The 27624-nt window shown below is 43.9% G+C and overlaps 1 protein-coding gene across 6 annotated transcripts in view; it reads left to right on the top strand.

The window, feature by feature from the left end:
* LOC107396804 (LIM domain-binding protein 3) overlaps positions 1-26560 on the top strand; it is a 66127-nt gene extending 39567 nt beyond the window's left edge. For 5 of the 6 annotated variants that reach the window (XM_070542626.1, XM_070542625.1, XM_070542624.1 and 2 more), the window contains 8 exons: positions 7647-7810; positions 7903-7942; positions 21170-21483; positions 21787-22171; positions 22377-22557; positions 25068-25188; positions 26183-26298; positions 26372-26560. In XM_070542626.1, the coding sequence (XP_070398727.1) occupies positions 7647-7810; positions 7903-7942; positions 21170-21483; positions 21787-22171; positions 22377-22557; positions 25068-25188; positions 26183-26298; positions 26372-26461 (1411 nt within the window). In that variant the 3' untranslated portion in view covers positions 26462-26560. The remainder of the gene's footprint in view (positions 1-7646; positions 7811-7902; positions 7943-21169; positions 21484-21786; positions 22172-22376; positions 22558-25067; positions 25189-26182; positions 26299-26371) is intronic. The other variant, XM_015976653.3, reaches the window with a different exon arrangement.
* Positions 26561-27624: the final 1064 nt, after the last annotated feature.

Below are 27624 nucleotides of genomic sequence, written 5' to 3'. Positions count from 1 at the left end.
GCAGGTAGAAGTTGAGGTACGGCTTGAGAGTTTCAGAAAAAAATCACAAAAATTATAATGGGCAGAGATAGGAGCAATTACCCTCCTTTGCTCCATTTCTGGCATTGTCCTGAGAAAAACGTAAATTCGATTGAAATGAGACGCATGCTGGCTTGCAGCTAACGGATATGCCTTCGTTTTGAGCTATAAATCGTGAATGTACTCCAAACATTGTGGTCGTTTTGTACATTTCTTTGAGAATATTTAAACTTAAAAAAATGTCTCTCACCACTCAACTGAAAATTTCACACACTGACTTTTGACCTTCACATTTTCTGGAAACAACTCTTTGCAACACCCAGACCCTTTGGAGTACCGAAACAAATCATATTTCAAAAAGTAGTACTTTTTGTCAGCTTTTCAGAGTGGGTTTCATTTTGTCCGTAAGTGTTACGGTTCTTTCTCTACAAGCCTCAGAAGGAGGAGAGACCCTTCTTCTGTCTCATTGAAACCCATGTTAAAGGAACAGAGATTTTCTCCTCCGATGGGCTTCAGACAGCTAAAATGTTCTCATCATAGCTTCTAGACAATTCATGGTAGGCACATAAAATTCACACAGATGACCATCAAAGCCTTTTGCTGCTCACGCTTTTTGAATTTTTCCAATAGGTGCAGTTTTTGAATGGCGATGAGACGTGTCAGAGGCATCTCTGTAGTCAGAGTCACTTAGGGCCTTGGGAGTGAGCACATTCAACGGCACTTGGCACGGTGATTTCTCAGCCTCTTCCCGAGTGCCGGTGCCCACTTCCAATTTTAAACCGCACTTAGACACCGAGGGCTGTGGGTGCAAGTGGGGTGGTGCGGTGGCATCAGCTGGCATAGGCCAGACAATGCCCGCACTGCCCACTCACCACAGCCATGGAATACACCTCATTAACACACAACACTATATTGGAGCAGGTGGAGGGAGACTAGGGGTCTTAGCACACCTCTGTTGTTGCTTGGCTTCCTGGGGCTGGAGGCTAGGAGGGAGATCTGGCCGTCTGGTTGAGGTCTGGGGTGGTGGGTTGCTGTGCTCAGCCTTGGGTGGGGGTGCCTGCTCATCAGTACCCCAGCAGAAAGGGTCAAACTCTGGTAACCGGTGATGGTTGTACCCCATGTGCAGCAGTACCGGGACCAGAGTGAATAGGGTGTGTATGGGGAGCATGAGTGGATGTCCGGCGTGCATTTTTGTGTCTTTGGTTGTGTATGTGCATGTGTGAGCATGAGGGAGGGAGTGTGTGACTGTGTTTGTGTATGACTGTATATGTCAGGTGGGGCCTTTGACTCCTCCCCTCTCCTGGGACTTCTTTTGATGATATAGATCTTCGTCTCCCCTCCCCCTGCCACACCTAGTGTGGGGTGCGGTGCCTTGGTCTGCCTGAGTGTTTGTGGCAACCGGGTCAGGGGGTTTAAGATTTTTGGCGTCTGCCTGATAGATCCCGGTGGCGGCCTGGTGGGGTCTGGGTCCCTGGGCTCTGTTGGGTCCCCGGCGGGGGTGGTCGCCCCTGGGTCCCGGGTCGCTGGTCCCGGGCTCGGCTGGCTAGGGGGTGGGAGGCTGCGGGCGGGCCTGAGAGCTTGCCGCTGATGTCTCCCGGGACTCTGCCGGCTGCTAGTTGTGGCCCCCCGGGGCGATCCTCTGTGCCTCTCGAGGGGGGCGGGGGCCTTTCTGGTTGCAGTCTACTTGGGGTTCCTGTGTTCTGGGACATTGCCTGGATCTCTGGGACTTGGAGCTCCCCTTGTCTCCTACGCATCTTTGGGGGGCAGGTCTGTGGTCCCTCGCACTCTCTATTGGACGCTCCTGTAGATAAACCTTACATAAACAAGCACGTGTAAACACACAGGTGCTCACATGGTGCTCTCAAAGTATGGGCTTGGGCACGTTCAACACAGGTCTTAAGACTATGGTGGGCACTTAATGCACTGTGATTTATTATTGTGTGACTGTTCAGTTAAACAATGTTGATTGTATATTTCTTCATCAAGTTGATGCAGTGATAGCTTGATCTTGTTGTATTGTTGTTGTGTCCCATTTTTTGTTCTTTTGCTTTTTTTTCCTTGTCTCTTTCTGCAGGTCTAGAAGCAGACTCTTGTTCATTATTGTTTATTTTTGTGGACCCCCCCCCCCCCTTCCCCCCCTCTCTCCTCACCTTTTGTCTTTTCCTTTCTCTTTCACCTCTGACTCTGTGTCTAGTCGGAATTACAAAGCATTCAAAAACAATAACAATAAAGTTTTAAGTATTAGGCGTGACATTAAAAGCAGACGCTTTGATGCTCCACCTGAGAGTAAATCTGTAAGGCTTGTCACCAGCATTCAGACATCAATTCTGTTTGTTTCACAGCCAGACAGGACACGGTGAAAAAAAAATTAAAAAAAAAGGTGGGAAAAAGTTTAGTTCGGTTAGATCTACTAACTTGGGAGAGACATTAATTCCCAGTATGTGATATTCCCTGACTCCAATTGTGTATTAAGTAAATTGACAAAAGAGAAATTAATTGGTAGAACTGTGGATTTTAACCAGTACATAGAGTAATCTGAAACTTTTGAAAAAGAGTTTATCAGTTCTATTGAATGAGAGAGAGAGGACTGAGAATTCCGGAGAAAGAGGAAAACATCATCTGCATAAAGACTGATCTTATGTTTTATTTTCTTACACTTTATCCCTTTAATACCTGTTGTTTGCCTAATTGCTGCTGCTAGTGGTTCAATAAAGATAGCAAAGAGTGAGAGGGAGAGTGGGCATCCCTGCCTGGTCCCCCTCTGAAGACAGAAGCTTGCTGATATTTGGTTGTTCGTCCTGACACGTGCAGTTGGTGAACTGTATAATGTTTGTAGCCAGTTTATGAAGAAGTTCCCAAAACCAAATTTATGTTAAGTTGCAAATAAGAACTTCGGTTAACTCTATCAAAAGCTTTTTCTGCATCTAGAGATAATATATTAGTTTCTATGTTTCTACTGTAAGAGAAATCTATCAAATTAAGTAATCTACGTGAGTTAGTGGATGACTGTCTACCCTTGATGAAACCAGTTTGGTTCGGGTGTATTATGAAGGGGGTTATCTTCTCTAATCTTTTTGCCAGGGCTTTACAAATTATTTTGAGATCAACATTAATAAGAGAAATTGGGAGATAGCTGGTAGGAAATGCAGGGTCTTTGCCTGGTTTTAACAATAGACTAATATTGGCTGAGTTCATGTTTGGCTGTAATCTGCCACTCTCTTCGATTTCCCTCACCATTCTGAAAAATATTGGAGCCAGAATGATCCAGAATTCTTTGTAGAACGCTGCTGGAAACCGTCTGGACCTGGAGCTTTCCTATTAGTCAGAGATTTAAGGGCTTCCTGGAGCTCAGCTGATGTTAATGGTGAGTCCAGGACTGTAACTTGGCTGTCTGATAATTTAGGAAGTGTTATCCTGTCAATAAACTCATTGATCTCGTTATCTGATGGGTTTATTTGTGGTGAGTACAAACTTTGGTAAAAGTCTCTGAAAGTGTTGTTTATGCTTTCAAGGTGATAAACTATATTCCCGGTTGAGTCTTTAACAGCAGATATGGTGGTTTTCTCTTTATTTATTTTTAACTGGTTAGCTAAAAATTTACCTGATTTGATACTATGTTCAAAGTTTTCTATTCGTAGTCTTTGTGCTAAAAATTGTGTCTTTTTGTCAATAATTCCATGAAGTTCTAATTCAGTTTTACGTAATTTGCTCAGTAACTCTTCCTCTGTGGATGTCTCTAAAGACTTAATGATTTCTTCTAACTCCTGAATATGTTTGTTTTCTGTTTTTTTTCTTATGTGACGAGAAAGAGATTATTTTACCTCTCATCACTGCCTTTCCTGCCTCCCAGAGAACAAATGCTGATGTTCCAGGCAGGTCATTATGTTCTAAATATAAAGCCCACTCCTTTTTAAAAAAATCTATAAAACCTTCATCTTTAAGCAGGGATGTATTAAACCTCCAGTTTTTGCTTGGTGGGATTGTCTTCTTGTTTACCAGAGTTAAAGAAACCGGAGCATGGTCGCTGACATCTATGGGGTGTATCTCAAGTGTCTGAAATGTCAGCCAAATACGAGCTGCTGACTAGAAAATAATCCAAACGTGAATGAGAGTGATGGACGTGTGAAAAAAATGTATTCTCTACGGTTAGGATGAAGAGATCGCCATGCATCACAAAGCCCATAATCACTCATGTACTGTTTAACGATATTAATGGATTGCCAATTGCGCTGAGTCCCAGTTGTACTGAGCCTGTCTGTTAAAGAGTTCATCCAAAAATTAAAATCGCCTCCAAGTTTAAGTGGACAGTCCAAGTGTTCGGAGAGTACAGAGAAAAAAATTATGAAAGAATGAAGGGTCATCAATATTTGGACAGTATATGCTGACATTACATAAGCTTTGGTTCTGTACAGATATTTTTAACATTATAAATCTACCGTCTGGATCAGAGACTGTGTCCAATACTGTGAAATTTATGTTTTTGTGTATTAAAATAGCTACACCTTTTTGCCTAGAGTTATAGCAGGCAGAGAACATGCTGGGAAACTCAGGTGTTTTAAGTTCATCTGCGGATGTAGCAGATCTATGAGTGTCTTGTAATAATATTACGTCTGCTTGCACTCTCTTTAGCTGATCAAAAATCTTTATTCTTTTCTCTATTGAGCCAGCTCCTTGTACGTTCCATGAGACAAACCTTAGTGCACCCATAGATGTGTGTGTGAGTTGCTGAAATATGACACCTTCATGTGAATAAGATGGAATAAGTAACTAAATGTATAAAATAGTATGTTAATAAATAACAGAAAAGTTAATAATAATAATAATAATAATAATAATAATAATAATAATAATAATAATAATAATAATAAAGATCCAACAGTGATTGTGGTTGTATTATTTGACACATAAATTATGATATTGTGCTGTGGATTTTATATATATATATATATATATATATATATATATATATATATATATATATATATATATATATATATATATATATATATTTGTGTGTGTGTGTGTGTACGTGTCTGCTGAGTCTGACGCAGTGTTGGAAAGTTGTGTGGTTGTGCCATACAGGTGTTAAGGTACAGAAGCAGGTAAAGAGGAAAGGAAAATACAGATAAAGGTTAAAAAGAAGACAGAGCTAAAAAGAAAAGGTGATAGGGGTGCGAGGTGGAACTGCCTGTTCCAGTCTGTGGTTGGAACAATGCCAGACAAACAAGTTAGGGAATTTGCAACAAAGCTGTGCAGCGACCCCTACTTTCCTCCCAAGCATCACTGATGCTCCATCACAAGCGAAGGCCAACAAATGGTCCTGTAAAAAATAAGGGTCAAAGCCACCCACACATATGATACATCAATTCAACCTGCTTGGTCCCAGGGGTCTTGTATTAACTTCATATTGTGTGCTGCGTTACCATGGCAACGTGCTTATTAACAACATTTTAGACACAACTGTATCAACATACTTTAATATAGAAATGTTATTCAAAGTTTAAAAGAGTCATGTGACATTGTACATTGCTTTATTAAAGCAGACTCCTGTCATCTGTTACCATGGCAACACAAGGAACTACAAATCACTTTAACTAAGTCTCATAGGAATGAATATAAAAAGCAGAATATTGAGCCAATAACAGACTCCTGTTTTTGATCTTTTTAAATTGTTTGTACTTAAAACTAGAAACAAGTTCGATTTGATTGACCGTCAGAAGGTGGGAAAGTGCCCCGCTCCCTCCCAGCTCCCTGATTGGTTGAGAGAGGCCAATCATCTTCTGGCTAAATGGAATTACACACCCACACATGTGAGACATCAAATCGATCGGCTTGGCCTAAGGAATCCATCCATCTACATATAAATCCATACATGCTTCTATCCAACCATCCATCAATCCATCCATCCATCCATCCATCCATCCATCCACCCATCCAATAAACCATCTAACGTCCATCCAACAGTCCATCCATCATTTCATTCATCCAACAATTCATCAATTCCATACCAAGTTTGAACATATGTTAATCTATCAGTTTCAGATATCAGTAAATGTTTTTAACTTCACAGTTCAGCCAATTGTAAAAATGTACCTATGTAAACTATTCTCATTCAAATGCCAGCTGTTTAACATTTCAACTTTTGAGTTTTTAATCAATGTTCAAAGATTTATGTTTTCTGCTGTTAAGCATTTTTTGTCTATTCTCCACCTATATTCTGAGCTTTATTACACTTGTTGGTGATTTTGCTTCTAAATCTTTAAATACATTCATCTCATTTTGACAGTTTAGCTTAGTTTCAGCTTCACTTCAGCTATTCAGCAGCTTCTGTAATCAGTTTCCAAATTTAGCATATGCTGCTAATTTCACAGTTCAGCTAAATGTAAATATTAAACTGTTAAACTTGTTCTACTGAAATTTCAGGTGTTTAGACATTTTAGCTGTCCAGATTTTTATACAATGCTCACAGATTTCAGTTTTCTGCTGTTTAGGATTATTTTTCTCTATTATTCACTTACTTTTTGTGCTTTACTTGGTTGTTGGTGCTTTTTGCTTCTACATCTTTCAATACATTCAGCTCATTTTGACAGTTTTGCTTAGTTTCAGCTTCACTTCAGCTATTCAGCAGATTCAGCTTATAGTTTAAGCTATACAGCATTCAAACAGCATTTCTGCAAGAAGTGCAATTTATCTAGTTATACAATGATCTCTGTTCATTTTTTCAGGCATAGACAGAGGAAGACTCTCTAAACCTGGTGGGTTGCCAGTTTGAACCAAGTTAGTGTTATTCATTGTGCCCTTGGGCAGGACCCCTCACCCTCCTTGTCTGCTGGTGGTCAGTGGTAGCGGTGGTGCCTGTCAGTGTGTCCCAGGGCAGCTGTAGCTACCATGTAGCTCATCACCACCCATGTGTTTGTGTGTGTGTGGATGAATGACATGATGCATTGTAAAGTGCCTTGGGGAGTTGTAGAACCCTAGAATGTGCCACACAAATACATGACCAAAAACCTCATTCCTTTTTATGACGTTCAGTCGTGTTTTTAACCCTCCCACTGTCCTAATGGGTATGACCCCGCGAGGAAAGTTGACCATTGAGCAGGATGGATGATTTATCCCTTGAGGTCCACCTGGCAGAAGTGAGGAGGGAGCATCACCTCACCCCCTGCCACATGGATCCAAGGGATAAACCATCAATCCTGCTCAATGGTCAACTTTCCTCGCGGGGTCACACCCATTAGGGTTAAACTAATTCTAAAAGATTTCAATAAAAAAAAGCAAACATTACAAAACCTTTTTACAATGTTTTATATTATATACAACTCAGCTGAATATGACTGCAGAGGTAAAATCAACCCTAAACACAAAGACTGACATTACTTTGAATCTGAACTGGTGGATAGGTGAAAGCCGACCTGGATGTTCTGATCCTGTTTCTGCTACTCCTGATGTGTCAGTCAGCTCCTCTGGACACAAGTCTCGTCTTTTATTTCATGCTCAGTTATTTTAATTTCACATCCATTACATCTGAGATTCAGGCAATAACACAGACATTAAAACTAGAAACCATCATTTGGAGTAAATTTAGTTCCTGGTTTGGTCTTTGGTGGTGGTGGTGGTGGTGGTTCCAGTCCAGTTCCAGGTAAAGACCGGCTGGTGGACAGCGCCTCTCCAGTCTACCAGGCTGTCCAGGAGGCAGAGAAGGACCAGGAAGTGGTGGAGTGGGGCCGCCGCAGCACCAGCTCTCAGTCAAAGTCCTTCCAGATCCTGGCCCACATGACCCAGAGCGAGTCCTGTGAGTGTCCTCAGCTGGACTAGAACCAGAACTCTGCTTCAGACAAACTGAACTCAGATCAGTAAACTCCCAGATTCTGTTTCCTGTTTCAGCTCTTCTGCAGCAGAAAGAGGAGGAGATGAGGAGGAGCAGGTAGGCAGCAGTAAACTCCGCCCCCTCACCTGTTTGCTGTGCCCCACCCCTTTGCACACCCTCCCTCGCCTCACACCCCTCCTCCAGCTGACCTATAAAATTCGTCAGCAGAACAATTTCCCCTGAATATTAACATTTTTGAGGAAGAGGAGTAAAAAACATACATTTTAAGGAGAAACCCCAACATGTGTTCAGGTTCATGTGGGAACTGGTTTACCTGGTGCGGTTATACTGGGGTACAGAAAATCTCATCAGAAAGCCAAATCCTATATCATTTATATGCAGAATAATTGTTTTTCCCTTTCTCTATTTGAATAAAACCCGCTCATGATTTCATCTGAAAGAAGTTTTAGTCACTGGAAACCAGTTTGTGCAGCAGCACATTTTAAACCTGCTCATCTGTAATGAGCTTTAGCTTCCAGCAGGAGGAGCCACAGGACTGAAACGCCTCCATCTACCCGTCACTGTAAAAATGTAACACAAGAGAAAACGGAACAAATGTAGAAAAGGCCGACTCAGAAACAATCTGTCATTAAATATCTTCCTCAGTGTGTGACCGAATCATTACCAGGAAAAAACTTTACCGATGTGGACGATTCAAATAAATAAAAACAAATCATTTTATTATTTATTTAATACAATGGACATTTAATGTGTGTGTGTGTGTGTGTGTGTGTGTGTGTGTGTGTGTGTGTGTGTGTGTGTGTGTGTGTGTGTGTGTGTGTGTGTGTGTGTGTGTGTTTGTGCGTGCGTGCGTGTGTGTTTGTGCGTGCGTGTGTGTGTGTGTGTGTGCGTGCGTGCGTGCGCGCGTAAGTAAGAGTGGAGAGTTTTAGGAATAGCCTTGATGATACTAAAATCTTGCACGTTGAAAACATTCAAAAAGCATATTAAAATAAGTCTTTAGGTAAATACCAAGCACAGCACAGTGCAGCATAGTGCCCACAGTTACCAAATATGTTGTCATCAACATAATTATCTGGGATCCTGGAATCCATTTTATATTGAAAGACTTTGTCAGGCGACTCATTTAAACACTGGTCTCATTCTAACTCAACAGACAAAACAAACAGTTTAAACATAACCAAGAAATAAATGCATGATTACATTAATACACTTGAAGGTTTTACGAACAATCACTATTTATTTATAACTATTCCTTTTGAAGGGCATTCCCTTCACAGGTTAAATTGTCCCAGTTCCCCATCAAACTGGCCAACCGCGATGAGCCATCGTCCTTACGTCATCACCCTCTTACTACGCAAACTACTTGCAGCAATTTTAAAACCATTCTCATAAAATATACCATTATTGTACAAAAGACTCTGCAAGTTATTTAGGTTAGCAGTAGTTTAAGTTATAACGTTAAGTTTTGATGTTTATAAGTTGTGATTTTTATACAAGGCCTTTTTGGGCCCTAAGGGTTGCCATAGATTGGGCTGTGATCATGTAATTCCGTAAACGAGTCCCGCATGGTGTTGTAACGTTGCCGACATGGTGTTGAGAGATTATCACATGGCATGGACAGACATTACCGCATGGAGTACCGTTGGATGTGTGGATATGCTTATTCCCTTCGAGTTGTGTGTTAGTGCCAAGAAACCACTGACACCTCCACAAACACGTCTCAGCAGAAGAGTACCTGCATCCAGCTGGAGCCGCCATGGTGTTGTTCTGTAAATGATGCTGCATGATGCTGTTTATATTTAAAATTGTATCAGAGCTGCTCTTTTATGATTCCTTGGATCATTTTATTGTCTAAAACAGATTATTGTTATTAATTATACTGAGTTTAATTCCTGATCCAAACAACCTGCTGGTGCTCATGAGCAGAGAATAAAGGCCGATCCTAGAGAACCACTGATTGCTTCTGTTTGTTTCTGTTGTCGGACTGGTTCTCCAGCTGTTTGTGTTAAATCTCATCACTGTCCTCCATCAGCCTCCGTCCATCACGGAGCTGCTGAGTCTGAGAGGACCAGAACCCTTTTAACCCCTCCCCCCTCTGCCCGCCCTGCCAGTGATGGATGGAGCTTTCTATTCTCGCTGCACTTATTTAATCATCCCTCCATTACTCGCCATCGATCTCTGCAGCCACCCCCTGAACCTCCACCTCCCCTCCGCCCCCCGTCAGACTCCATTCGCCGTCCGATGACTCAACATGAATTGATGGGAGCAGAGGCTGAGCTTTTATCCACCAATAGAGACAGTGTGGTTTCTTTGTTCCTGGATGTGAAGCAGCAGCTTAGATTTATTCAGAGACACACAATTTCAGTTAGAAAAAATGTTAATTAAAACAGTGTTCTGCTTCAATAGAGAGCTAAATATTAGTTTAAACAAAAGTAGTGTAATAAAATAATAACTATTAAAAAAAATAATAAGCATGCACATGAGAATTGAAGTCTCCTGGGACCTGTAGGGGTGTGGTTGGGAGGAACAGCACGCCTAATTTGAATTTGTTTTGTTATTGGACTCGTCATGTTCAGACACAAAGGTGTCCATGTGCTCTTGGCAGCAGCATACCTAAAACCGCAGCATGATGATCGACTTTGTTGTTGTCTCATTTGATCTGTGGCCACATGTCTTGGACACTCGGGTGAAGAGAGGGGCGGAGCTGTCAACTGACCACTACCTGGTGGAGTTTTTGAACTGTGGGACTCCAGAGGCAGCTGATAGGTACTGGCAGTCCAAGTGGACTGCAACTCGAGTGGCCGTGGAGGCAAAAACCCAGGTGTGGGAGAAATGGTAAATGGTACATTGCCTATATTTGATATAGGGTCTTCTAGAGCCCTAGAAGCCCCCAAGGTGCTTTACAACACAACCAGTCGTTCACACATTCACACCCTGGTGGGGTGATCGACGTTGTAGCCACAGCTGCCCTGAGGCGCACTGACAGAGGTGAGGCTGCCGAGCACTGGCACCACTGGTCCCTCCGACCCCCACCAGCATGTAAGGGGGGTTAAGTGTGTGTGTGTGTGCGTGTGTGTGTGTGTGTGTGTGTGTGTGTGTGTGTGTGTGTGTGTGTGTGTGTGTGTGTGTGTGTGTGTGTGTGGCCCGGAGGACAGAGGACAGGAGAACGTGCAGCTAATTAATTAAATAATTTGGTTCTGTACCTTTCTCTTCAGCACAGCCAACAAAGGTTTATGATGGGTCAGTCCTCCTGCATGCTCAGATCATTCCCTTCCCTTGCTTCAAAAATTGTTCTAAAATGAAAGTTGAACCCACATCTTTTTTATCTGTGAATTGAATGCCGTTCGGCGAGTCTCAAATAAAAAATTTGGGCATCTTACTGTAAAAATATATATCATTAATGTAAAAAAGAAACTCTAAATCAACCATGTAAACTTCCAGAATCGAAGCTGGGTCTTCTGCATGAAAGCCCAAATTCTTACAAGGCGAGCTAAACCGCCAGTGGTGTCTCCTGTATCTGTAACATTTATATTGTTGATGATAGCTGAAACAACGTTCAAAGAACGGTTCATAGGGCTATGCCTGAGCGTGAACGCGCATAAAGCAGCCTGCTCGACCCGAGCAGCTCTCTTTTTCTGTGATTTTACAGAAATATAGGCAATCACAATAAAAATGCCAGGGCTCATTCTACAGGACCAGGGCATTGCAGGAGAAATTTATTATTTCTATACATGTTTTGGCTGTCAAACTTCCATAAGGCCCCTTTAAGCACCAGTTTAGAACCAATGAACAGGTGATTTGGCTGTTGAAAACAAAATGCTAGGTCAGGCTCTGGCTCTGAACTAGCACTTGAAACAGCTCTGTCAAAAAGGCTAGAGGGGTCCGAAAGGCCCGATTTGAGCAGATTTAACTGCCGTCTGCTTCATGGGTTAGGGTTGTTCACACCTACCCTCATCAGTTTCCTCAGGAAATAAAGCCACTGGTGAGCCTTCATAATGATGGTTTAATGCCATCTGAAGGTCTTAGGGGGAGATTACTGAGATTCTTCTGAAAACTTGCAAAACACCATCAGGTTGTAAAATGACATCAGCTGCTTTCTACAGATGATCATAAAAATCTGACCTGCTGTAAAACATGACTGCTCAACCACACACCCGAGCTGTCAAATCAGCAGCAAGAGACCTCGCTGGAACTGGAGCTCTTCAGCTCATCTGTCTGTTGTCTGTAAGACCTCTTGCGTCACACAGGAACAGGTGTCTGATGAAATCAGGGCCGGATTATCATTGCAGGGGCCCCTGGGCACAATGTGCTTAGCCCCCCCCCCCCCACACACACACACACACAACATTACTGTCACCCAGTAGCACATTTTCGACATTTCATAACATTGTCATTATTAAAAACAGCTTACTTATGTTGATGCAAAAGCATTTACCTTCAGGTCAAAATAGTTTTGTAACCTAATCACAAACACTCATAGCTGAGGATTTTCCTATTGTGTCTCACTCAAATGACTTTCTTCCTCTGTCCTCTCTCTTTTCTCCTCTTTTTCTGTCTCTCTCTTCCTCACAGTGCTCCTGTCTTCTCTTCTGTCTGTACTAACAAAAATGTTTCCAATCTGTGGGACAGTGGGGGCAAGTGAGTCTGCTGTAAAAGAGATCCCACTGTCAAACTACAACAGAAAGTAATGCAGGGTTATTTAAAAGATTATGCAGTTATTGAAAAGTTTGCAAAGAAGAAATATCTGCATGTTTTTTGTTTGTCTCCTGTCTCCTTCCTCCTCTTGTCTCCTGTCTCATTACTCCTCTTGACTCCTGTTTCCATCCTCCTCTTGTCTCCTGTCTCCTTCCTCCACTTGTCGCCTGTCTCCTTCCTCCTCTTGTCTCCTGTTTCCTTCCTCCTCTTGTCTCCTGTCTCTTTCCTCCTCTTGTCTCCTGTCTCCTTCCTCCTCTTGACTCCTGTTTCCTTCCTCCTCTTGTCTCCTGTCTCCTTCCTCCTCTTGTCTCCTTCCTCCTTCCTCCTCTTGTCTCCTGTCTCCTTCCTCCTCTTGTCTCCTGTCTCCTTCCTCCCCTTGTCTCCTGTCTCCTTCATCCTCTTGACTACTGTTTCCTTCCTCCTCTTATCAAATACAGGCCATTTATATATTGTCTCCTGTCTCCTTTCTCCTCTTGACTCCTGTCTCCTTACTCCTCTTTTTGTCTCCTCTTGTTGTTCTCCTCTCTTGCGTTCAGAAAAACTGCTTTCTGTTAGTAAATTCATTTACAATGTCATCAAAGTCCAGATTCCTGACAAGCTGAGATTCAATAGCCATCAGTGACAGTGCACTGAGGCGCTGTTGAGTTTGTGTTGTTCTCAGTTCATTTTTTATTCTTGCCATTTGTGAAAATGATCGTTCCCCTTCACAATTTGTAACTGGTAGAGTTAGAAAAATCCGCAGGGCCACAAACACGTTAGGGAAGATGGACTGTAGACAATTTTTTAGCCCGAAAATGATCCTGGTACTGCTTATATTAAATTATTTATGTGGACTCTCTGGGGATTATTTTGAGCGCAGAGGCAGAGCTTTGATCGCTGATGTGCTCCAGACAGATGCGTCCTGAGCACGGCCACAGTAACATTATCAAAGTCTCGCCACCTCCAAAACAAATTTAACGTACGATCGTTCATGTCGGCTCATATCCTTTCATGCTTTCGGTCTTTTATTTGTGTCTGATGAGTTTCGCTGCTGCGGAGCGAGTGCATCACCTGTTTCATCCTCCGGTGACTTCACTGCACTGGTGTGGCCGGCGCGCACTCCACTATTTTTGCAGTCAGTAGATCTTTTAGGACTGCAGTTCAAAGGTAACTCATGAGGTGAAAATAGGAAGTCAGGTAGCAGTTTTTCTTTAGGATTGAGAGGAGGTGCAAGAAGATAATAAACAGACAGGACAGAAAAAAAAATCAAATAAAAACAAGTTTGTTTTTGTACCTGGTTGCAACAAACAGACACCATTGAAGGTAATCAGAAGTGAGGAACAGAAAATGAAATGATTCTTTCAATGCTTAGATCAGCAGGAACTCTGAGAGGCTGCAGGAGCATCAGTGAGTTTGCGGCCGCTGTGCAGGGGGAGAGGGGAGAGGGCTGAAGCAGCCAGTAAAGATGCAAAAACTACCGTTGTTAAAAGAAATGTGTGTTAACTTAGAAAATGCGGGCGCAAGTTTAATTACTTGTTAACTTTTTTTCCAACGTTAAGACTGCTGCACAAAAAATAAATTAATTAAATAAATAAATAAATAAAGACTACTGGACGCGTAGGCCCCCTTGTGGCTGTGGGCCCCTGTAAAACTTCTTTTCTTGGGTAAAAACCCAACGTTGATTTTTAAGCTCCACAAATAACACAAGCCTGAACGTGTTTCGCCATGTTGTGGAGTTGGTAATGCTAACGGTTGGCTTCTTCTAACAGAGATGAGCGTTGCGTTCTCCTTGGGCGGAGTTGTTACAGCTGGTGCCTCTTTGCCTCGGGAGCAGGGGCTTAGAGCTCCCAATGGTGCCATCTCCTCCCCTCAAGGAGGACTGGACAGGACACAGGGACTCCAAATATGGGCTTCTGCCCCTCCTCCTCCTATTTGTTGGCACAGCTGCTTCTGATCTGCTCATCATTTCACTAACGCACAGATGTTTAAAGCTAGCAGCGAGGAATGGATCTGTGCCATCTCCTTCAACTTCTCCACTTGTGTACTTGCAGTATGTGGAATTTTGTGATTTTAAACTCGTTATTAAACTATTGTTGGGTTTTACTATCTTCACATGCCTTTTGAGTTATGCTCATGTCCTTCGATTTTTTTCCTCCGTAACGGGTCATAACAGGGGTCATCATGAGTACAAATTTTGCGTGAAGTAAAAGAAACTAGCTTTCTCATCTGTTTTCTTTCTGCAGCTAAAGCAAATGGTGGGAAATGAAGAACAGAATTGGTGATAAAGGGACAGAATTTCTAGGTGCAGCCAAGGTGTTGAGATCATCTGTTTTGGTGGCCTGAGGATTGGGTCTCTGCTATTTGCAGATGATTTGGTCCTATTGGCTTCATCAGCTCGTGATCTCCAGCTTTTGCTGGAGCAATTTGCACCCGAGTGTGGAGGAGCTGGGATGAGAATCAGCTCCTTTAAATCTGAGACCATGGTGTTGAGTTGGAAAAGGGTGGGGGGGGGGGGGGGGGGAGAGAGCATGTTGGGTCAGCTGCACAACAGCGCAGATGAAGACGCATCGTAACTCAGACACGTGACGTATTAATATTTGCTTATGGTATGTTCTGTGTGTTCCCTAATGAAACACAACTCGAGTGCATTCAAGCTTTTAAGTGATGTTGGGAGAACTGGTTTAAGGTAGAATTTTTTGTGTGTGCTGCTGCAAAGCAGTGGATACCAGCTGTGAGAAACAGCGACTGATGATGATGATCAGATAGATGATCAGTCCTGTCTCCTTTCAGAGACAAAGAGATAAACAAAAACTTGTAACAACATTGTGCTGCTGTGTCAAGCAACACTTAGACTGAGGCGCAGCTCAGACCTACTATGCCACTGCTCTGAACCACATTGTTTTATTAATTTGCTGTGTGTGTCGTCATAAAACTCTTACCTCCGCTGCTGCAGAACAATTTTATTGGGGAGAGAACAGATATTTCCATAATCACAGGGGGTAAATATTAGGGATGAGCGAGTACACAACTATCTGTATCTGTATCTGTATCTGTTCAACCATCTAAATGATCTGTATCCGTATCTGTACTCGGAGTAGGCGTGGCCTAATCCGGAAATGGGTGTAGTTTAACCAATACGTTATTTTAAGTCTGATCAGAAGTTGCTATGTGTATTGTTTATTTGAAAACTATTTACAGAGCAGCCTCAGAGTTGAGATTAAATGTCTTTGATCACTATAGTAAAGGAGCTATTATAGAACAAGTTTTTCAATAAAATCAGAACATTAATATTTAAATGCATGAATTGAGAGAGAGAGAGAGAGAGAGAGAGAGAGAGAGAGAGAGAGAGAGAGAGAGAGAGAGAGAGAGAGAGAGAGAGAGGAAATCTTTTTTCTATAGCGCCTCTCAAGATAAGAATCACGGGGCTCTTCACAAAAACAAAACGTAAAATTGAAAAAATGAATTTAGAAAATGATTAAAATATATTTAAAATGGGCAAAAAATACGACAATTGTGATTTAAAAATGTAAAGAAAGAGAGAGAGTGAATAGGAAAGAGGGAGTGGATCCTGAGGGAGGAGAGAGAGAGGGAAAAAAAAACTACCGGAGCGGAGGCAGTGACTGACGCAGCACGAGCCGTTTTCAGCTCTGTCTTGTCAAATGCACCACGTACGTTACGAAAATTTTAACTTTAAATATCTTTAAAGTAACTTTAAAAAGAGGCGAACTGAAGAAAACCTAAGGAGTACTTAAGAAACGTGAGCTACAGTGAAGCAAGCAGAGAGAGATCCGTTACTGTCCGTGTGTGTGCGTGGATGGACCGGACGCGGACTGAGCTCCCGGTGCAGAGTTTTGTGTGTAGGGAGGGGCGGGCGCTCTATGTGACTGGCCAATCACAGAGCGTGAAGACAGTCAGTTACCCAATGAGGATTTTCCTTCAGCACGATTACAGGAGTTTTACTCGTTTCATGCTCGTACTCGTCAAAAATGCTTTATCCGCTAGGCTCATCCCTAGTAAATATGGTTTAATTCTCAGTTTCCTTTCCTGAAGCTTACGTCCCGTTTTACAGCCTCATATTTTTCTCTGCATTCCTGGGCAGGACCAGCCTTTCTGTGCAGAGGACAGCTGTGAGGACACTGACGCTTGTCTCAATGCAATCTGCTGGGTTCCATATATAAAACTTTTTACGATGGGCTTAATGAACTGAACTGTATTGTAGAACTGGACGATAATTCAATAGTCCAATATATCTATCGATAGACATGTTGTGCAATAGGGATAAAATGGGTCGATAAAACTTTGATAAAAGTTTCCTTTTTTCATTATAACCTATCACATAGCAGCATACTGAAGAAATACACTCCTCGATGTCTAATGGCTTTATTGATCAGGATGAAGGAGCCCTGCGGCGACATACAAAGCTGAGTGAGCAGAAGCTAACGGCAGCGTGAAGCAGCAACATGGGCTGAAGACCAGATCTAAGCAATGTGATAAAATAGGTAAATAAATGCAGCGCGGCTTAGCATGCATACTGACAATGTGACCATTACCTTAGCTTAACAAGCAGGTAAAGACTTACAGATACAAGTCGAACAGTAGCATAGACAGACAGCAGTGTGATGGTTGAGCAGCAGCAATCCAAATGAGAAGCAGCGGTATGTACAGTCAGGGATAGTCACATGTACGTGACTTCAGGCACTTCCCTGCAGGGGATTAGTCACCTGTACGTGACTTTGGGCACATCCCTGAATGCACATTTTTCCCTTGAGGCTTGATCGCAGCACACCCTAGTGGCTAGTGGTGACCTCTGCATCCCCCCCCCCCAGTCCAGGAAGCTGTGTGACACACTGGCACAGTGGACTTCTGACCTAAACCACTGGCCAGTTTCAGGTACATAACGCTTGGGTGGCCACCTTACCCGACCGGAGCCCTCTGGCTGGGAGGAGGGGGGGGGGGCACTGTTCCGGGGTCTGCGCCGCTGGGGCAGCATCCGCATTGGGTACGTCTGGAGGATTCTCTTGAATCACTGCGTCGGAACGGTTGACAGCTTATCGGGACGCGTTCCCATGTCTAAACCGGGGTGGCTAGTTAGCTCTTCGGCTAAGCTAGCGAGAGCCTGGAGCAACCAGGACAATATTGCCCGATTAACCAAACGTGCCTTAGTGACGAGGTAACTTAGGGACTTTTAGCGTCCGCACTCTGGGGTGCAGATGCTCTCTTCGGTGTCTAACGTCGACTTATAGCGAAGTAATATTAGCAAGTTAAACTAACTATTGTGCTAGCGAGTTTACCGGGAAAGGACAGACGCGGATCAGACGTCTTCCGAACGGAAGTAACTTCCGACGGGGATAAATCTATCTCCGATTTCACAAACATGTGCACACAGTGTCACAAACACAGCGACAAATAATAAAACAGACAGTTTTCAACGTACCAAGACAGGAAAAATATACCTTCATATGTAGGCCTCAAAATGGCCGCTCGCCACATCAGCTTTAAGGTGTTTTGATGAAACAGCGCCTCCTTTGGAGGGTGATGAATGTGCAACCCCCCTTCAAGATAAAAGCCCTGCCTCACTAGCTGAATGAGAAAAGCTCTCTTTCTCCTTTTTCTGAACTCACACTGAACAAAATCCCAAATATGTCTCAAAATCGGCACAAAGTGTAATAAACTGTGCAGATATCAGGCTAGGCTTGCCAATTGTAGTGAAATATAGATCTAAATATTATAATCAGAAGTGGTTGTTTTTATCATCAGGGAGTTTACTTAAACACTCTGTATTGACTGAGAGACAAGAAAAGAGAGAGTTGGGATCGTTTAAGAATCTTTAATTTCTATAATTATAAATTCTTACAATCTACCAGGACTAACTCTGTGATGGATGCATATGGATTAGAATGTTATCGTGTTGGTGTGTGTAGGTTCAGGATCTCTAGGCTGACGTAGCGAATCTGGTTGTTATGACTACGAACCACGAGGCTTCAGAAGCTGATGACATGAGCAGCCATTTTGCCGTAACTACGTACCATGTGGAGCCTCCTGTGTTAGATCAGGAATTGCCAGGTCCTCGGACCTTCAGGTGTACTGGAGCTGGTGAAGCAGCAGTCGCAGCACTACAAAGCCCGTCTGCGGGTCGACTCCGGTAGCAGCGGCAGACGTCAGCGAGTTCAGCTCTTATTTTGAAAGAACGTCGTCTTGTTGTTCAAACGACAGAAATCTCCAGCTTGACAGTTCTCAGCTTAAAGTAGGAAAGTGCATCTGGCCAGCCTGCAACTTTCTTAATGATGACGATGGAAATCCTTAGGACCTCCAATTGAACAGAACTGAGGTTAAAACGGAACTGAGTTTAAAATGGCGTTGCCTTGTTTTATATCCCCTAGTTGTTTACAAATCTTAGTAAACCGGATTGGACAACTTCATTAAACAACCCAGATTCTGCCCTACGACAGAAGAAAGTTCTGATTGGTTGAGAACAATGTGTCATGCGTTTCCATGTTAATGTAGATCAGTCTGTCTGGTGCAGTCCTGTTTATTCATTAAACACATAACTCATGACATCTTTATTTCACAGATCATTCACCTGATTATTAATGATCAACATATGTTTTGACTAGCTTTATCACAAATGAAGTACTTTGATTAATTAAAAGCGTTCTTTTTCTGTTCTTCTTCTTCTTCTGGAATGTAAACATTCTGAAACCAGCACCCGACCTTGGCGGTTCCTACACGTTGTTACTGTGTAAAGGGGCAGCTGTTAAGGGCAGACAATTATGATATTCATAACGCTATAGCCGACATGAAGTCGCGACAAGGTACCGGCTGGGCGGTGCCGGGGTTTGTGCCTTGGGGCTCGGGTGGTGTGCGTGACTGATCTGGCAGGGGTCCCGCTGACCCCGGGTTGGTGGGACCTAAGTCGTGTGTCTCGTCGTTGGATGCAGGCAGGGGCTCAGCGCTCTCTGGGTGAGTGCGAGGAGTGGCCGGGATGAAGGTGCGGAGAAAGCGCCGGTTGCACAGGGTGAGGCGGCCAGACCCGTCGACCCTGACACGGTATTGGTCATGTCCTAGTGACTCTACTACCACCCCAGATCTGTCCCATGCCCGCGGACTACAGCCAGCTAGGTTCTGGAGGAACACCGCCTCCCCGACTACGAGAGGGCAGAGCGGTCGTACGTGTTCTCTCAGAGACTCAGTGGTACGGGCCATCCGAGTCCGGAGGGCCTCTTCCTTCGCCGCCCATGCCTGACGCCAGAACTGCTCCCAACAAGGAAGTGCCAAAAGTTGCCGTTCCACCCTCGTCCACTAGGGGCTGGCACCAAACCACAGCATGTTCTCATTGACTCCCATGTTAAAAATGCCAATTTCACAGCAGAAATAAATGTATTTACAGCCTGGTTAAAAAAACATTTTAGGTTTAATTGATCTAGTTTACATTCATGACAATTCTGTGGGGGGTGAATTTTTTTTAACTCCTCCGTTAAAAGGTGCAGTATGTAAGAATATAGAGAAAATTTTACTATGAGATAATCCCTAAAGAGTCTAATGATTCAGTCATTTTGGAAGGAAGGTTCTACTGAAACTGTTTCATATTCAGCTGGCTGTCAGGGACGTAACTATTGTTTACCATCAGTGAGTGTCGGGTTGCCGTGTCTCCTGCAAGCTAATACTGCAGCGCCCACAACTGTAATTTGGCGACGGCCGGTAAAAAGCTCCAGAGTTGTTTACAGTGGATGCAGCAACCAAATTTTACCACAGGATGTCATTTTTACTTCATTTCTACATAATGCATCTTGAAGAGTAATTAAATTCTTGAAATTCTGAAAAATTAATGAGTATCAGAGCCACCGCTAGCAGCTAGCTCCAGTGAAGGCTTCAGCCTTGTCCTCACATTAATAGATGTTCAACCATTTTGACTCTGAACTTTAGTTGTGTCCTCTGTGTTCGTGTTTGGATGTTAACCATGGAATTATTGGGAAAAAGAGGGAAAGCTGTGGTAATGACTGCACTAGTAGATCATCCAAAAAGTCTCTGCTTCATGTTCATCCGTTAGTAAAATTGTATTTCTATAATTTATTTTGCTAGTTGAATGTGGTAAATGCTGTGAATTGAACGTAACACTGCTTGGTCAAAGAAGGGCTGAAATGTAATGTGTTGGTGGGGCTGGCTGGCTGACTGGGTACCAAAACTCGTAAGCTGATCGAGGCTAGTTAGCAGAGGCTTCGCTGGTCCACTGCGATCAAAGATTTGCGAGGTCTTTACTGCAGAGAGGTTTGCTGAGTTTCAATCACAGGCCTCTCCTTTAATAGTGGCAGTTCTGCGATCAGAGGTCCGTGAATCTCCTGCTTCATCCTTGCAGAGGAAGCCCAGCGAGGCGGGCGTGCAGCTTCTCCAGTCTCTCAGCCGGGAACAGCTGCTACACACAGGCAGTACTTGCTGGGTGGTAGCTGTTAGCTTTTTGCACCATATATTGTGTTAGCATGGCAGCCTCTACTATTAAAAAGTTGGCTTGTTACTCATATGAATCTTCCTGCAACAGAGCATGTAGATCTCTCAGCAGTCATGTTATCGGCACATCTGTTAAAATGCGCCCACCATAAAAATAATTCACCTGCCACCACTGAGCATTGTCAACATTTTTCTGTTCCTCTCCAGCCAGTACGGACTACATCCGCCCATGCACCAGGCTCCACCCATGCACCAGGCTCCACCCATGCACCAGGCTCCGCCCATGCACCAGGCTCCACCCATGCACCAGGTCCCGCCCATGCACCAGATCCCGCCCATGCACCAGGCTCCACCCATGCACCAGGCTCCACCACCACAACCCTATCAGCAAATTCCACCTCAGTACCAACAGTCACCCACACATCAAGCCCCACCCACTCAGCAGAGTTCCATCCAGATTCCACTTGGTTCTGGACCCCCGAAGGTTGTAAGCACCGCCTGCATCTACCCCACCCAACCAGGTGTGGTGTCACATTTTTGTTTTTTTATTTACTTCTGTTTTACTATATCAAACAGTCTTGTTACCCCAACACCAGGGGAACATCCATGGTTTTCTGGAATGTAAGATGAATGTATTTACTATAACAATAATAAAATAACACTGTATAACATTCAAACTTTCACATAATTTTAGGGAATTTTGGTTTCTTGTCTTTTTACACTTTATTTCCTTTTGAAGTTGAGTGCATGCTTGAGTACAGTATAGAGACTAAAGTGTGGTCCACCAAGTGGGTAGGGATTAAGAACTATTCTGTTTCATCCAGGTCCAGCTCCTGGCTCAGCTCCAGTCCTGGCCCAGCCCCAGCCCCACCCCCCTATCTCTGCTCCAGCTCCACCCATAGGTGGTCCCTCCTCTTCCAACAGACCCCCCTGGGTAACTGACACAAATTTTGCTGATAAATTTGACCCCGGTAAGACCACCACCACCTCCATGAAAGTGCAGCCACTGCCCCAAGCAGCCCCTCCCCCACCAACATACATCCCCAACCCCTCCTCCGCAGTCCCAGCCCCATCCACTCCAAACCCCACCCCAATACCATCCAGCCCTGCACCTTTCCCTCCTGTGGCTAGGGGTGTGGCTCAAAGGGCAGAGAGATTCGCCGCCAGCAGCCGCACACCGCTGTGTGGTGCGTGCAACAGCATCATCAGGTAACTCATTCCTGTAGATTCATTTTACTGGAAATTCTGTTTTTATATTAATTTTGAACATTTTATATTGACATTATTTAAAAAATATAAAACTCTGAATTTGAGTATTTACTATTAAATACAATTAAGGCCATTTAAATACAAATATAAAACAAGTCAACCATCACTTCCTTCAGGCTGTATGAACATGTTGTTGTGTCCCCAGGGGCCCCTTCCTGGTGGCCCTCGGTCGCTCCTGGCACCCCGAGGAGTTCAACTGCCACTACTGCCATGTTTCTCTGGCGGATGTCAGCTTTGTGGAGGAGCAGAATAATGTTTACTGTGAGAACTGCTATGAGGAGTTCTTTGCTCCAACCTGCGCTCGCTGCAACACCAAGATCATGGGGGTGAGATGGTGCCTGTGGGCCGCTTGTCCGTCAAGTAAAGCTCAGACGTTTATATCAGAATCCTTATTATGCTTCTTTGCCTGATTTGGCTTTATTCATAATCCGCTTCATTTTAAAAATTATATTATTTAAAATGCAATTGATTCAGACAACATAAAATCACAGCAAATCATTGATCTGCACATTAACAGTCAAATAAGTAGGTTCAGTACCCTGACCCTTATGAAAGACAACGTTAGGATGACCAGATGCACCTTGCCCTAACTGTGAGACTGGGGCACCCTCCTAGAGCCAGGCCTGGAAGGGGAGCCTTGTCTCCTGGGAACTGACTGGACTCAGCCAGAAGGGGCAAAAGGAATCCACTTCCACATGGGCCTACTACCTGCTGGGAGAATACTGAGGGTTTGGCACAGTGCAAGTCAGGTGACAGGCAAAGGAGAAGCCTGGGTGGCATAAACAGGCTCTAGGGACATTGAATGTTACTCTCTGGTCAGGAAAACGACATCGCTTGTGTGTGAGGTAGAGCGATGCTAACCAGGTATAAATGGGCCGACCTCTAAGTGCGGTTTGGACTCTACTCCACCTCCTGGAGAAGGCTGGACTCTATCAGACTCTGGTGTTGCCTGAGTCAAGAAGCACAGCATGGGTTTGGGGATAACCTCATGTCTTGCCAGGGTTCTCCTGTGAGTGAGAGGCTGCAAGCTGATGGAGGAAAGCTACTGACTGTTGTTTGAGCCCACCCACCTAACATGAATTCAAATGACTCAGAATTCTTGGAGTCCTTGAATGTGGTTTTGGAGAGGTTACCGTGTGTGGGGCTATAGTTGCAACCAAGGCTCTATACCAGTCGTCTTTGTCACAGGCACATCAGTGTGTGAATGACTCTGGAGTCTTTTGACATAGCTTGACCTGGCTTGTATGACTTGACTAAACTAGACACGAGTTTTTATTTTTAAAGAAAAATTCTACTCATTATAGTTCTGTGAGATAAATCAGTATCAGCAGTCCTGAACAGAGAAGAATCTAATTTTGATATCGGCCTTCAGAACCAGGGGCCGCATTAAATCATGCGCTCATAGAAATATTCCTAACTCCTTTAACTCTGCAGTCAGAGACGCTAGGGTTGCCTTTTTCTCCGATCTGGTGTTCCAGAGCAAAGGGAACCCCAAGGTGCTGTTTAACACCATCAGCAGTATCGTCTCTCCTGCCTCTCCTACAGCCTCCATCCACTCTGTTACAGACTGTGAGAACTTTCTGTCTTTCTTTGTGGACAAAGTCAATAAGGTTAGATCTAGCATCTCTCCTTCAGCCTTATCGCCGCCTCTCCCGACTTCAACCAGGCCCATCATCCTAGATAGCTTTGCTCCTGTTTCTTTAACTGAGTTAACCAAACTAGTTAACTCTAAGAAGACCTCTGCATGCCCCCTCGACATCTTACCCTCATCTTTGTTTAAAAGTGCTTTTCAGTCCATCGGTCCCAGCGTGCTCTCTATAATTAATGCTTCTCTGGTCTCTGGTCAGGTCCCTGCTTACTTTAAGAACGCTGTAATCCACTCGCTTCTTAAAAAGCCGAGTCTTGACCCCTCTCTCCATAGCAGCTTCAGACCATCTCTAAACTTCCGTTCATCTCCAAGATCTTGGAAAAGGTTGTGGCTAAACAACTCACAGCTGCTCTTGAGGAACATAAAATCTATGATAGCTTCCAGTCAGGTTTTTGTAGAACTCATTCTACTGAAACAGCTCTTCTTAGGGTCTCTAATGACCTTCTGATCCACAATGATGCAGGGGACTGTTCTGTTCTGGTCCTGCTGGACCTGACTGCAGCCTTTGACACTGTTGACCATCACCTGCTACTGGAGAGGCTGAGAGACTGGGTAGGCCTTTCAGGATCTGCTCTGGAGTGGTTCTTCTCTTATCTTTCTGAGCGTTCCTTCTCTGTGGCCGTCTCCAAGTTTAGGCCCTCCACCACCTCCCTTACCCATGGTGTCCCACAAGGTTCTGTGCTGGGGCCTCTACTCTTCCTCCTCTATCTGCTTCCTCATCACCACAACCTGATCTCCTTCAAAGGAATCTCCTACCATCTTTATGCAGATGACATCCAATTGTACATCTCCTTTAAGCCCCATGAGATGTCTAAGCTGCAGCTGTTACACACCTGCTTAGACTCTATCAAAACCTGGATGGCTGGGAGCTTTCTTCAGCTGAATGAAGATCAGACTGAGATCCTCATCTGTGCCCCAGACAAGCTGGTTCCCAAAGTCAAAGACTCTCTTGGTCAGCTTGCTTCTCACACCAAACCCTCACACAATGCTTAAATTAGTTCGTACGGACAATATTCGCACAGATCTGTTCGTAAGTACGGCTGAGAAACGAGGCCCCTAGTTTGTTTCATGGAATAATAAAATACCAGAACCAAAGTTTTCTGGCTTTCAGTGGAAACACAAGGGTTGAGTTGATTTTATCTGTGTAGATTTTTTTAACGTATCTTATAGAATGCCATGTGTTTGCAGGAAGTGATGCACGCCCTACGACAGACGTGGCACACCACCTGCTTCGTGTGTGCAGCCTGTGGTAAAGCCTTTGGGAACAGTCTCTTCCACATGGAGGACGGGGAGCCGTACTGTGAGAAAGGTACCACATTTGAAATGTCAGGTTGTGTTTTACTCTGAAAACACAATCCAACCGTGGCAGCCTGGCCCAGAGAGTGCTGAGAGTACAATCCCCTAAAAGAGAACCATGTGGTATAATCAGAGGTTCATGTGTTCAAAACATGGACATGTGTTGCACCTGGACCCAGGAACAGAACCCACAGAAAAGCTAAAAGCCCTCTAGTGGCTGGTTCCAGAACAAGTTAGAAGCCCCGCCCCCTCCACATAAACAAATGGGACTTTTTCCTGAATAATAAATAAAAAACATCTGATGATTTTTAGATTTGAATTCCTGTTGATTCCCATAGTTCTTATCTTACTGGTGCATGTTTACATATTTTTTTTATCCACAATGAAGAAAAAATAAACTTTATTTTTTACTAAACTACAAAATACAATAACAGCCATGGGTCTGAGGTGAGAAGCTAGCGGTTCAACAAGGTTCTCTCTGGAGCACTTGCCACTAGCAGCTCACACAGACACTAAGGGACTGGATTGTGTGTGTGTGTGTGTGTGTGTGTGTGTGTGTGTGTGTGTGTGTGTGTGTGTGTGTGTGTGTGTGTGTGTGTGTGTATTTGTGTGTGTGTGTGTGTGTGTGTGTGTGTGTGTGTGTGTGTGTGTGTGTGTGTGTGTGTGTGTGTGTGTGTGTGTGTGTGTGTGTGTGTGTGTGTGTGTGTGTGTGTGTGTGAGTAATGTAAGTAAACATTATTTGTGCAGTGCCTTTCACTGGGAACACCCACGGTGCTTCACAGGTCCATAAAACAGCATAGACCTCCATAGAATACAAGACCTACAACATCCACAATAAACGTAAAATCAGGAAGACATTTCATTTCCCTCTGTGAAGAGACAAACATCTCCTACTGCACCTTCAAAGTTTGATGTTGACAATTGCATGGAACACCTGGTCAAGTTGATTATGGGCTTCTGTTAGTCCAGAGAAGAACAGATGAAGTCTTTGTGTCTGTCTCCATCAGACTACATCGCTCTCTTCAGCACCAAGTGTCACGGCTGCGACTTCCCGGTGGAAGCTGGAGATAAGTTCATCGAGGCTCTGGGTCACACCTGGCATGATACCTGCTTCGTGTGCGCGGTGAGAACCAAAACTAGACCCCGTCCAGTTCCTAAGACCCGAGTTTGTGTCCTAACTGCTGCTGTGTCTCCAGGTCTGTCACGTGAACCTGGAGGGTCAGCCGTTCTACTCCAAGAAGGACAAACCTCTGTGCAAGAAGCACGCTCACGCCATCAACGTGTAGAAGCTCGCTGCAGATCCACGACACCAGCCTTTCCAGGAGTGTGTGAAACATCCAAACACACCTTGATGTTAGTGCATTAAAACTAATGAACTCAAACAACCAGCTGAACTGTGATCCGTTCGTCTCGGAACAACTTGGGTGCGTTAAAAAAAATCACTTTAATGTTATAAAGATTAAAGCAAAAAGGTGTTGAATATTTAAATTTGATATATTTAAAAAACACAAATTTGAAGTTTTACCAGTTTAAGTGCCATTTTACTATTTATTTAAGATAGTTTTAATATTTTTTGCTGTTTTGAAATCACAATTTCAGTTCAGTTTAGTTTTTATTAACTGACATTAAAATGATCAAAATGAAAGTGTGAAGCTGTTTGGAGACTAATTGAGCTGCAGATGTTTGACTTGTTGTTTAGGATAAATGTGAGAACATTTAAGGGTTGTCCTGCTCTGCAGCACAGAAACAGCAGCAGATCCAAACTTGAAGCTTTACTTTTGCATCTAAAGAAACAATCAAGACAGAAACTTGATTCTGGTGCAGGTTTAAACCGGCACCACCGGGCCTTGACTGGGCCGAGTCTGACCCGTTAGAAACATGCCAGGTTCACCTGAGCAGGTAAAGACACGAGGAACAAGGTCAGCTGCTCCAGTCGTCCTCAGAACAGAGTTCCTGTAAGAAGTTGTTGTAAATGTCAGTCTTCATTACGGGTAAAAACAAAGCACGGCTGCCTGGATACACGGCCACAGCTGTCACAGAGACACGAGTGCTATAAAAAACTAGACTCACAAACACCAGAGAGACATGAAAGCAGAGAATTATACTAGGAGACACGACAACCGTACGTATGGAGAGACAGAAACCAAACTTCACCGTTGCTGTTTGGAGGACGTTAGTTAACGCACAGCTCAGGTGAGGCACTGAAGATGCTGGAAATGATGATGATGATGAGTTAATTCATGTAAAGGGGCCATATCATGGAAAATCCACTTTTTGGAGCTTTTCACCCCAACCCTGTTTTTGGTTGTTTCCGCTGAAAGTTTTCAGATTCTGAGGTGAGGACCTGCAGACAGGATGGAAACTAGGTGTGTCATCAGGCCTTTGTCCTCCCCCTGAAGCTAGTCTCGAATCTGAAACCCGCCTCCCCTGGAAGAAGGTCACTAACGCC

This window comes from Nothobranchius furzeri, chromosome 12 (assembly GCF_043380555.1).
Source record: "Nothobranchius furzeri strain GRZ-AD chromosome 12, NfurGRZ-RIMD1, whole genome shotgun sequence".
Lineage (NCBI taxonomy): Eukaryota > Metazoa > Chordata > Actinopteri > Cyprinodontiformes > Nothobranchiidae > Nothobranchius > Nothobranchius furzeri.
Note: the sequence above shows the minus strand (reverse complement) of the source record. Positions and strands in the feature narration are given on the sequence as shown.